We start from the raw sequence: 13,344 nt of genomic DNA, 5'->3' as shown, positions 1-13,344 counted from the left end.
ATAATCAACCATATATTCTAGAGATATATTCAAACTTCTTTTGTAGTCTTTGGGTAATAATACATAACTTTCCAGATGATTTGTTTCAGTTATATTTCTAATCTGAATTTGTGTAGGTAAAATTGTAAGTATTATATCTCTTTCCCTAGTTTCCACAATTAGAAATGCCCTTGCTGCATAGATGCTTACTGAGTCAACTGACACCTAGCGTCTACAGGTAAGTCCAAGTCCCTGATATCTACAAGTCGTAACAATGCTCTGAACTGTTGCGCAGCTTTGTTGCTCTCTTCTAGTGCCTCCCACTCACTACTACATTTAAGTCATATCTGCAGTCTTCCAAGGGTCTTTGCAATGCATTCCATTTAATTTTTTAAGTAATTCACGGAAACATTAACTTATTTTTACTTATATTCATTCACTTCTTATCTTCTTAGAAAACTGATTTTTGGTGTTTTGATAACTGAACATAAAGATGTTCCTCTTGCCATATCTATTAATCTAGTCTAGCATATGCAGCCAGAATAGGTCACTACACTGTTTAAAAACTTTCTGACAATTCAAAGAGCTCTCTGTCAGGACCCTTTCTTTGTCTTACCACTTTACCATGAGTCATCAAGAAAGTAGCCCAGTAGAAGCAGAAGTACCTAACACACAGGTATCTGAAAAGACAAAAAAATAAAAATAAAAAAAAAAATCTCAGCATCCTCAGAAAAGGAAAAGATTTAGGGAAGAGTTGCCCATGAGAAGGATAGCTTAGGGGTTKTTTTTAGGTGCAAATTGACACCTTTGCAAAACAGAAGTTTCTAGAGCACCTTGCATTATGTCATACAGAACTTAATATCCCTGAGAAGCTAATTCTCTTGCCTCATGAGCTTCAGCCACTCTCTAGCTTCTTTCTCCCCTTTATAATTAGCAAGCATGTGCTTAGAACTCCAAACAAGAGTTGTCACTCACAGTTTCTATTTTTGAAGGTTTTCCCTGCAGTACAAGAGGTATGTTTTGGTTTTYAGTAGGAACAGATGTTTTGCATCTGTCTCCTCACTTGCTTTCAGCCATGCAACTAGAGAAATCTGAAAAGTTATCAGAGTTGGGAAACAAATGCACAGACAATAACCACTTCTTATGTTTGGAGCTAACCAGTTCATAATTGTCTGTTTTCCAAAACAGACTGCAGACCACTGCAAAAGCAAAGAGTTTTGGGGCAAAGTACCCTCTCAGAGACTACTCATAGTTACAAGCAAGGGAGCAAGAGATTATATATTGCTTATCCTGCTATCAGACATAAGCTGAAGTTTTTATTCCTTCAGCCATACACACGCATACACATACACACAAACTACAAAAACCAAAGTAGTTCCATTCCAGACCAGTCCTTGTAGTGACAGTAGATGTGTGTAAACGTATGTGGGATCATGGCCTAAGTCTACATGTTAGTACAACAATGCTACTTTTAAAACAAAAAATACACAAAACTTTTACTGACAAAGTTCCCCAAATTCTATATCACTCAAAATACAGTATTATTCTTTACGGAAGTCTATAAACAGGTCAATCCCAAATCCTAAGCAGGCAAAATATCACTGAAAAGTTATAATTTATGGAAATATTGTTATTCTTTTATATTCCAGAAACAACTAAAACCACTTCCAAAGGAAATCTCAAATTCTACTTTGAGCTCAGAACATTCTGGACACTGTAACTGTGGAAATATTCTAAAATTTAATAACTTAATCAGAGCCTAAATAACTACTTTAAGAGTTCAAGTTATCACAGGGTCATTTATCCATTCAAAGCATCTTGTACACAATTGAGCAGATTTTTAATGTTTAACATTTCTCTCCATAAACTATGACTGAAAGACATTTACCTAAAGGAATACATGATAGGTATTTCAGATCTTTGTGTGTTTTTTTACAACATGTCTTCACCTAATGCCAGTTTTTCTAGGATAGGTAGCAGCATATCTAAGAAACAGTCCTTTCCACAAAGCTCAAASCAGGCTTTAAAATTTTAACATCAATAGAGAAAACAAAGTAGCAAACAACAACAAAAAAACCTTTAAAAAACAAATGGGACACTGGATATCTGGAAAAGGTATTATCCAGAAGTTCCAATGTATGTCGTCTTAGCCACATTAGGTTATCAAATAAACTAAGCATCCAGTTGAAAAGCTCCCACACAGGGACCTATCACACAGGTTTTTCCACTTCCAGTTAGTATWTTCCGAAACATTCGGAAAATGGCTGGAAATTGACAAATCAAGCTGCAGCTATCCTCCTTCCACCAACTGTTCTAGTCTTTTAGGAAAATTATTCCTCTGAATTTTGTTTCCCAATTTTTAGATGGTCAATTACTAAGATAAATGGAATGCCAGGGAACACCTACTAAGTTGTCACAGGTTATACTATTTAGGCAGAGAAGAAAGGTCCAGGACTCAAGGAATTTCATTCATTTCCTTCAGCTCAGGCAAACTGCAGTCTGTAGCACTTACATAGGTGTAATTCTTTTGTTCCTCTAGGACTCAGAAAGCAAAGGCTTTTCTAAGAGAAGATCTGGAAGTTGAGATCTGTGTTTAAAGTGGAATACAAACCTAAGAAGTCATGCCTTCTTAAACCTCCTCTTGCTTTACTGTGTAAGGTCTTTTTCACCAAGATTCTGACAGTTATTTTATTTTTGGTTTGGTGTTTGAGATTTTTSTTGTTTTGTTGAGCTTTACATAATAAGCATAGAAACTCAATTAAATAAAGAATTTTCCCTTTTCTTTTAAGTGAAGTTTATGTTAATGTGTAATCCATTTTAGTGGTATTCAGCAAAAGTTGAGATCAGAGGGTGTCTAACTGAAACAGTAGACAGAATCAGCATGAAAAAGAGGGAATTGTTTTTTGTTAATACCATTTTCTCTAAAAAAAAATGTATTCCTAAGCATTTACCTGGAATCAGTGCTCCAAAAACATCAAAAAGCCCTCCCAGTTCCTTGCTTTCCTAAGCACAAACTGAAAGTCAAGGCAGTATTTCGGTTAATGTATTAATGAGCTTAGAAGAACACAGAAAATCTGTTCCTTATTATAAGAAACCTCAAAAAACCTTCTTTTGCTTCTGTCTTCAACTCCACCCCTTCCACACACAAAATTTACCTACTACATTAAAGTCTCCCTCCTTTCCCTTTTCTCACTCTCCCATCAGGAAGCTGCTCACTGAGTGCTCTGGCCAGACCCCCTGGGATCGCAGCTGTGCACTTGCAGATCACGATGCACTCTTTCCTTTTTTGGACACTGGGTGAAACTCTTTGCTGCTGCACAGCAAAAGGGGATGCTAATTCAGGCAGAGCATGCATTGGACCAAATTCTGATCTCAGACACCCACACAATTCCTGTTGTAAGTCACATGTGTGCACATTTCTGACAGCAGGATATGCCCACTTGTGCTTTGTCTTAATGCATCAGCAAGAGTGGTACAGTTGCCTTTTTAATAGAAACAAATGTGTAAAAAAAAAAAAGATTTTTAAAAGCTTGGGGGTGTAGGCAGACTGTTAACGTTCCTCCAACTGAAACCCAACTGTTAAAAAAGAAGACAATTAAGCAAATCAAACATTTTAAAACAATTTTAGTCCTTTGTCCTTCAGAAGGGATTTTAAAAGGTTGGAATACATCCAGTGCAACTCTGTGCTTTCAATACGAGTTGAGGGACGTATTTCAAATTGAAACTAATAATAGGAAAGTTTCATAATCTATTCAAATRGTGATAGGCAAAAGCTTCAACAGCAGCTCAGTTGTTATTATCTAATGTTAAGGAACAGGAGGATAGTAGATAATAGATAGCAGATGGTAGATAAATGGCCTATGGAAGAATAGTGCAGTGCTAAGACTAAAAATATAGCTACAGGTCAAAACTACTCAAGATTTAGAGAAGAATTATCTACAAACTTATTTTAGATGTGTGAAAAAATATACAAATAATTCCTATAAGTATCTTCACCAGATCTTATGGAAACAAGATTATAAAATATACAGAAAATCATCCTGACAAGACATAAAGGCAGTACAATCAGAAAGAGGTGAATTTAACATTTGGTTTTCCTGTCATGTCCTCAGGTCTCACATTAAGCTGGTTTATCTTCCCTTCCACATTCCTAGTTTCACCTGGCTACTAGAAACCATTGTCTATCTTCGAAATTCACATGCTGTAACAGTGTTAAGAGAAGCAAATTATATACTGTTCTCTGCTTCAGAAAATACTACCAGTAACAGATATTTTTTTACAAGGACAGTTTTCCAAAAGTATGAACATTAACATAAAGCAACATTTGAGAGCATTTAAATGCATTTAAAGCATTTTAATAGAAATATTATAAAACAAAAATGCTGAGGTAAAAACCTTTACAAATGGAACTGAGGTTTCCAACCAAGCAAATAAAATAAATGGAAAAGATAATGAGGGCCACATAAGATAATGATAAAGAATGAATAAAGAGTGCCAGACAAAAAGAGTCTGGAGCTGTGTGATGAGTAAACAGGAAACTGGAGACAGGAAAGATAGAATGGAAGGAGTCTGCAGCCATATGTGAGAGCAGTCACCCTAATTCACTTTCTTATTCTGAGCTAAGATTACCAGTTTTAATAATTTAATTCACAGGAACAGGCCAGATTCTTAAAACCGATAACATTTTTTCGACTTTTAGTAATCTTTCCGACATATATGTAGACAGAAAATGTTCTATTATTTTTGTCCTGCCTGTAATCACACAGAAAGTAAAATCYTGTAATACTCCTCTGCATCTAGAATTCCAATATGGAAATTAAACTTGAAATTTTATTTTGTGGTCTTAGGGATTTGTTTTTATTATGATTTCATTTCATTGTACACTAACTTAGATAAGATGTTGTCCTATGCTGCCTGCAGAAAGGTACTTGAAGAAGCAAGTTGTCAAAGTGATAGAGTTTACAATAAAAGTGAAACAACGCACTTGTTTTCCAAAAAGCTTTCTTTTTTCTTTTCCTTTTTCTTTCTTTTTTCTTTTTTTTTTTTTTTTTTTTTTTTTTTTTTGCAATCCCTATATTCTGTCAGAAATAAACCTACACCTAGAAATGAAATTATTGGAGCTACTCCCCAGTAAATTGAAACTTTTCTTGTCTATCTGTAACTGCAGACTTTTTTTCACTTGCATTAACCATGGGTGTTGCACTCATTCTGTGTTAATTTGCATGGGTATGTCTGTTCAAAAAACAAATTACTGAAAACTGTTACTGAAAATGTGACTTCAATTGTTATTTAGTCTGTATTATTGTGCTCTAAAAAAAAGGAGCTATACTGATAYAAGAAAACCCGGCTTTCTGATACATTTTATTAGTTGTATGTTATCATATGTTATCCTAACAAAATTTGAATTTGCAATGCTTTACGATAAAGATCGAATTTTCTATAACGTCTCTTCAGAGCAAAAAAAAAATCAACAAAGTTTCTGCTGTAACTCAGTACAATACAAATTACTTTTTGTATGTGGATATTTTCTAACTAAGCACACTTGAGCTGGAGTAAAAAATATGCAAAATAAATTTCAAACATAATTTCCCAACAGAATCAGATGTTCTGCCCTACCATTCTACTCCTATTTTTTATGCTTTGGCATAAAACTTCAGGTACTTCAGTACTGAAGTACATCAGTACTTCAGGTTGAACTGCTGGACTGAAGAACTCTAGACAGTACAAGGAAAGGTCCACAGAGACAAAATAAACACATAAAGGACTGATCTGGCCAAAATGTCAGAAATYTTCAGATGCAAGGGAGCGAGTCCAGGTTAGATTTACTTCAGTTCACTGTAACAGCAGAGGGTTGCCAGATTATAGTCCMCAGTATACTAAACTGCTACCCTTTATTAATTATTAGTATCTATAAAACTCAAATACTAGCAAATAACACAACGTCATGTATATATTTAAAAGATAGGGGGTTTTGCTTATATAACAACATACACGATAAGAAAATACAGGTAATTAAGCTCATAGAATAATATCTTACATAGCAAAATGCTTGATGGCATCTGCTATGTCACATTGAAGGGACACTTTCATACTAATTTATATAGATGCAAATAGTGTTATGCATACTATAGTATGCAAATGTGCTATTAATAAAATATTACCATATGTTACATATGTATGATTCTTTGAAGAGCATACTTGTTCAGTTCTGCTCTCCTAATACTRAGGACTCAAAGTTATCAGTATGAAGCACAAGTACTATTACAATACTGCTACTAACTACTACTACTACTACAATACATTACAATAAATATTTTATTCTGCAAAATAATTACCAAAAGAATATTAATCGCATATCAAGTAATTAGAATGTGAGAGAATAAAAAGCCCCAGCACCTTGAAAATAGTTTTAATTAGTATCTGAAGTAGATGAAAGCTGTGCACCAACCAGTAAAATCCCCTAAAACTGCCTCTTTTATAATAAATTAAATGTTGAAAGTAAGAAAGAACTTTTAACAGTGAGTAAATACGTCCTAAATTAGAAATACAAGGTTTCTGGCTGCTTTGTGTTTTGTTCCTGACTTAGTGCTATTTTTCCTCCATTTCTGATCCCACCAGCTATTTAAATTCACCAGGATGTCTGCACGTTTCCTAATTCACTTTAAAAGTAGGGTTTTTTGGCATTTACCACTTCATATGAAAAAGCAAGTTCAATACTATAAACGTAGTGTTGTCTGTGCCCCGTAAAATTCCTGCTGCCTTTCTAGACAACTATTCCGCGTCTTAAAGAATCTTCATGCCAGACATCGTATATGTCTTTCCATGAGCGAGACTATGGTATGACAAAATTGAGAAAGAGCTTCTGTATTGATAATGAGGAGTTTCAAGCACACAGTGGGCAGAAGTCCTAACATACTTGAAAAATATTTAACTGAACAATAATGGAGCAATGCCAAATACTAAAAGTTACCAAAGATAATTTTAATTGTTGTAGATATAATAGTGTTCAATGACAGCTGTTTTGGAACAAAAAGGTTATTTCCTGCAAATTATTATAATATTTTTCTCCCAAAATAGCCCCTGATTCACTCTTAAYGTTACCTGGCATCCTCTAATGGTTAGCGCAGGCTAAAAACTGGCTATTAACTTTGTTTTTTAAGAGTTTTAAGATACTGCATGAAAATGATTTTTTAAAGACTCAAAAGAGTCAATCAGAAGAGCAGTTGACAAACCAATGGATCTATTTGTATCAGTGAAACACAATGACTTTAATATCTATTCAAGCAGTATTCCCCAACCATATTTTAATTTCTTATACTTCTACAAAATAAAATTTTAAAATCTGAGGATTAAATTCTGCTTCTTTACCCAATAAATTTCCATGTATTATAGCAGCACCTTTTTTATGATGCAAGTTTAATCAGAGAATAAGTAGATACTGTTTGAACAGTAAAAACTAATTCTCACCTGAGGCCTTTTGAGTTTAGCATCTGCGCACATTTGTACAAAACAACATTTGAAAGATATTATGCCCTAATACTAAAAATATTTACGTACTTTCATACTCTCCTACTGCTGTGTGTGAATCTACATGTAAAGTTAGAAGTTAGAGTTTTGTGGGAGTTTGTTTTGTTGCAGTATACCGAGGCAATCAAAACAGCTGGGGGGGGGAAAAAAAAAAAAAAGAGTCCTCTGCAATACATTTTGTGAGATGATGCAAGAAAAGGATGCTTATGTTTTATTGTTGTGCCACTCCTCCTGGTGATTTGTTCAGAAATAACATTACTAMAATGGCATAATTTTTGGATGTTCAGAATTAATATATACTAACTACAAAGACAAACAAACTGTTTTTTTTTCCTTCGGCCTTGGTATCAAAAGTTATGCAACTCAGCTAAAGACTGATGTAGTTCTTAAGATAATTTGCTCTGTAAGATAGTCTGAATGTCATGTAATTCTCTTTTAGCCTTTACAAAATATTTAAAGTGTTTATAATTATCTAAGTATACAAAGCTGATTTCTAAGACACTTGAAAAAATAGAGATCAATTTCATTTTCCATGATTTAAAACCTTCTATAACTCYCCTCAGCAATAGAAATCGAAGTAGTGGTAATATGAACTGAGACCCATGACACAGTGACTGAAATACTAAGAAAAGCACTAAGGCTGTATAACATACCATGAGATGCTCTTGATTCCATGACGTTCATTGGGATTTAGTAGTTACAGCGTATGCTGTTTTCCTACAGAACCATCATTTAGCTGAACTACAGTATTTCCTACATCTATCGGGAGCACCCCGGAGAATAGGGTAAAATATGTAAAACCAGGGATTTTAAAAATAGTATTTCAAATTAATTCCATCACAACAATGCATACAGGACAAAGGTTATAGGAAATGGAAGTACCAAGAGATCTTCACACAATCTTCCAAAAGGAACAACGGAAGAGGGATTAATTTCTTTTTAACAGTTATGAAGACGTAAACATAAAACTGCCTTCCTCACACTCGCATAAAGAAAACTCAGCTTTCTTCACAGACAAATGTATAATTTGAACCTGGAAGAAAATACCTTTAGATGCTGTAAGTTAAATTTTGCACTTAGGAGTTTTCATTGGAATCAATGAATTACCTGTGTGAGAAAGATAGCAAATTACATGAAAACTAATTAGAAATATGGGTTTAGACCTCCTGATATGGTTAAATACAAGGTCCATTTGTGAGTATAAAACACTTTTATAAATACTAGTGACTTCAGTCTCATAGCATTTCAGTTATATAAGTGTTATTTGCATTTTATACACGAGTAAAATGAGACACAGTTAAATGACTTATCCCAGTGACCTACAGGAAGTCAGTGACACAACCAGGAATAGAATTTAGACTTCTCAGCAGCTAGTCCCATGCTTTAACCACAAGACTTGCCACCCCCTTCCCATCTTATATTAGCACAAATCTAAATCTTAGTTGCCTCATCTACTAATCTGTCTAAATGTATGCAACTGTAAAATTTGAGTTTCTAAAGCTGAGAAAGTTATATTCATAAATCTGTCTTAATTTAATCACCCTACAAATTAGGATAAAATGGTGTTTTTAAAATGAGAAACAAAAGTGCTAGAAATTTTTRGATGCTTTAAAGTGATTCTTTGAGAAATTAATTTCTTATGTATTAACTAATCTGATGGATAACAGTATGTGCTTTAGTCCTTTATTCCTATATACTCTTTTGCCTTCATTCTGTGTATAGGGCATGCAATCTAGACCCACCCGATCAGAATGGGACTAGAATATGAAGATAACGGCCTATCACAGAAGAAAGAAAGTTATTCTCTTCAACAGAAAAAGAAAACAGAGAAGCCAAGAGTTGGGGAAAAAAAAACAAAAATAAGGAATAAACTATTACAATTAGAGGTAGGCAGGCTGGTGTGATTTTGGCTTTATAGAATTTAAAGTAGTCATGATTTGGATTTTGATCTCTTTTTATCAAAGCCTTGAAGTTCAGGAAAAGTAGGATCACTTTTAACAAAAAAAGATTCCTGTTTTTACCTGCTCTGAAGTTATCTATGACATTTATAGACAAGAATCTACATTATGCGTAGTCCTATCTCTTTTGCTGGATTCAAGGCACAGCATGCAAGATGAAATACAATAATATTGTAGTGCAATCTCCATAGAGAGCCTGGAATCATACCAAGAGATAGTCCCTTACCATCACTTAAAGAAATGTGTCTTAAACTATAGGCTTTGCCATATATCTATATAAAACTCCACTGATTGCAGTTTAAACCTCTCATTTCCTTCAAGTAACAGGGCATATACAGGCAACATGAAAATTAGAGTGAGGCAGAATATTATAAAATCCTTTGTACAAACATATGTCCCCAACAGTCAAAAAACTGTCAACAGAGTAAGATATACTAATAGAATGTTCTTGCTACTAATAGATGAACAGCAGACATACAAATTCAGAAATTATATAATACAAGAGAAAGTAGACACTGTAACTGTAAAAAAGGCAGCAACACAATAGTTTGTTAGCTTTGACTCCTTCACTTTAAATCAGTACAATCTCCACAACTAGAACTGTTCTTTGGCGGCTAGATTTGCACTGTTAGAGTATGAGATTGCCCTCTAGATGTTAAAAGTTTGGCTAGATAATTTTTCATTCTTTGTAGAATACAGAGATGGGATACAGTACGTGATTTGTGATTTCAAATTTCTGTAATGCACCTAGAGACATAAAACATAGACACAATAGAAACATCAGAATAATTAAGTAAAAGTAAATCAAGTATATTTGCAGAGAGAGGAAGAGGTATAAATCTCTCATTTATGTATCCTAACAAGATTTCCACCCTTTTCAAGCCAATCCTAGAAATCCCAGTATCATAAGATCTCTTTAATATATTCATTGTTCTAACCTAAAATCAAGCCGTAAACCCTACCTGGCATAGCTTTGAACCTGTTGCACAACAATTCTTTCATGGAAATAGGTGAAATAAAAATGTGTAAGGGAGGCAATCTGAGCCAGACTAATACCCTTATCCATTCTGAGACTCCACAAAGAACTCTTACTCATTTCAGTGGGACTATTTTTTGCCATATGATCCAGTTTAATCTGCTTAAAATTTTCTTAATGATTAAAATGAATCCACACTCAGCACACAACTAAGATTTCCCTCGCAGAAGCCTCAAACTCTTAAAAAGAGACTTACCATGAAAACTGAAAGAATGATTAGAAATATAAAATGCAGTTCTCTTACATGAAAAGAAATCTAAAGCTTCTCTATCCATTAAAAAAATGAAGTATAATTATCTCTTTGTAAAGACAAGTTATCATCTGATTTTATAACTAGAACTGATGCTGAGAGGCCCTTTCCTCTTCTCTTCGAACTTAGGGGAGAATTGCCCGAAATTCAGGAAAGCCTGAGCCTGAAGTTTCATTCTTATTTCATAATGCTTAAAGATCCCCCTCACACTTAGGAATTCACTGACAGAGTAGAAGAGAAGGTCCCCGCAACTTAATTCTGTGTAATCAAATGGTACAAACAAAAGGTGTACCAAAAAAACTGATGAAGTAATTTATCATGACCATTTCATTAATGTAAAAAGAAAATCTAGAATTAATTATAGAACAGATAATGTATTTGTAGCCTACATTATTTATTTTTCAATACAAAATGATTGGCTTCCTATGTGCTATAAGTGATAAAAACTTGACAAAGCAAGCCAGATTAATTCAAATTATAAATAAGACGTATTTTTAAGGGAGAATGTAAGTATCAAAGAAAGTTCATGGATTTTTCATCTCTTGATTCTTCAAACCAAGATTAGCTATCTTTCTAACTTATACATTTAATAGTATTAACCAAATACTACACACAAAAATCTATGTTTTGTGTTATGCAGGAAATCAAACTAAATAATTTCTTTTCACTTCTTGCCCTAATCTGTTAAAATACATACTTAAAAARTCTAAATAATTTGAATATAATGATTCAATAAATCTTACAAGTCCTGTCCAAAGGATGAGCTTGTTAAAATAATGTATATAACAGAAATAAAATTATACAGTATTTGTAATACTTCTGAAAGCTCTCTTTCAGTGGTTTCCCTGAATAGAGTTAGATATGTCTTTATGTCACCCATGCAATTTAATTAAAAAATGTAAAGTATGCTCTTTCTGCTTTAGTTATGATCTTATTAAAAGTCCAAAGTCAAAGTTATGAATATATATACACAATCAGATGTGCAATAATACCTCCCATTTTCTGGAGTGCTCCCAGTTTCCTGGAGTTTTGAGAGACACGCACGTTGAAGTCTAGAGTTTCAGAAGGGTTCTTCTATCATTCAGACACTTTAATGAAATGGTTAGATTCTCCCATGTTCCTTGTCCAGCTGTTTACACTGAGAGCAGCATTGATTTTGTTTGCAACAGAACTAATTCTGAACTCTTTATGGAGGTATCCAACTAAAATCCTTATTTTGATATTTTATTGAAACTTTACTGCTGTAAAACAATTAGAAATGTTATTAATTTATGCATTTAAACCTCTTTGCTCACTATGTTATTTTTACCCACATTTTTGTCTATTTATTCACCCATGGCATCTTGAGCCAATTCTGAGGTAATGTTTTACTTGCTTTCAGTACCTGATCCCCAATTTAGAATCAGGGGAACACACATTACTGCAGTATTTTTAAAAGAAAGTCCAGAAGAAAAGCAAAAACCTTATAAACAAAAGATTCCCACATTTCTACAGCAAAACGTTCAGAYGGAGAAGAAAGTATAATTGAAAAAATTTACTTGATATGTCAAGGCAGAAGTAACACCTTTTTCAAGCCTATACAAAAAGATAATTCTCATGAAGTATTAACACGAGGCTTCAAGCCTCTACAGACAGAAAGGTTGTCCTCATTAACCAAAAGCTGTAGGCGATGTCAGTATCTATATGTAGACCACGTATTTGATGTATTCAACCCTAATCTATAAATTGCYTTCAGTGTACAAACAATAAAGCAAATGTAGACTCCCTTTCAAAATGCCTGATGACTAAGAACCATAATGAGGCCAATTTAGGATCCTCTGAATCTTCTAATGATGTCCAAGAGATCAAGGGTTTTTAAAAGATAAACTGTTATATCCTGGGGCATCTTGACTTGCAAGATGACTCTCTAAATACTGTTGGTCTTATGACTTTTTTTCACATGTAATTTCTTTTTAAAAGACTTGTAGGGTGAAGTAGAAGGTGACACGCTTGTTTGAACTTGCTCTCTCTGGAGACTTACTGAGCGTAGCCTAGACCACCTCTCTCTGCATTCCTGGGGGGGGGGGATGGATAACCGGTAGCCAAAAAAAGTGGGGAGGGGGGAAGAATTTGATTTACCTCAGTTACTGCTAAGACTGTTGTCAGAAAAGCCTTAATTCCTGTCACAGGACACAAACTGACGCAAGGTGACAGAACCGAGCACAGGCAGCGCAGAGCGGAGTTAGCTGGAGAATGGAAACGCAAAAAAGAAAGCAGTTAGCAGCCGGGAAAAAAAAAAGAAAAAAAAAGAAAAAAAGTGGGTTTTCAGTTACACAGCGGAGAAGATCACAGAGAGCAGAGATCAAACTCCAGGCCCGCTGCAGGGGCCGCGGTCTGCCCTCAGGTACGCACTTGGGGTCTCGCTAACGGCTGCGGGCCCGGAGGGAACCGGCTTCAGCGGACGGAGGCGGGCTACCGGGGAGAGGAAGCAGCGGCACCTCCTCCTCCTCCTCGCCGCCCCGCTCCCGCTCCCTGCCCGCGCTTTCCCCCGTCCCTCAGCGCCGCGCCGCTCCCCCTCCCCCCGCCGCAGCCCGCCAACGGTCGCGGCGCGAGCC

At 35.0% G+C, this 13,344-nt stretch overlaps 1 protein-coding gene across 1 annotated transcript in view; it reads left to right on the top strand.

Moving 5' to 3' along the window:
* Positions 1 to 12,963: 12,963 nt before the first annotated feature.
* The window catches only part of PPARG (peroxisome proliferator activated receptor gamma), a 58,663-nt gene continuing 58,282 nt past the window's right edge, over positions 12,964 to 13,344 (top strand). The window contains exon 1 of the mRNA XM_085302441.1: positions 12,964 to 13,133. Within this exon, the coding sequence (XP_085158567.1) occupies positions 12,983 to 13,133 (151 nt within the window). The 5' untranslated portion in view covers positions 12,964 to 12,982. The remainder of the gene's footprint in view (positions 13,134 to 13,344) is intronic.

This window comes from Rhea americana, unplaced genomic scaffold, assembly GCF_003343005.1.
Source record: "Rhea americana isolate MKP2758 unplaced genomic scaffold, rheAme1 scaffold_19, whole genome shotgun sequence".
Lineage (NCBI taxonomy): Eukaryota > Metazoa > Chordata > Aves > Rheiformes > Rheidae > Rhea > Rhea americana.
The sequence above is the reverse complement of the archived record's forward strand: the minus strand, read 5'-3'. Positions and strand labels throughout refer to the sequence as shown.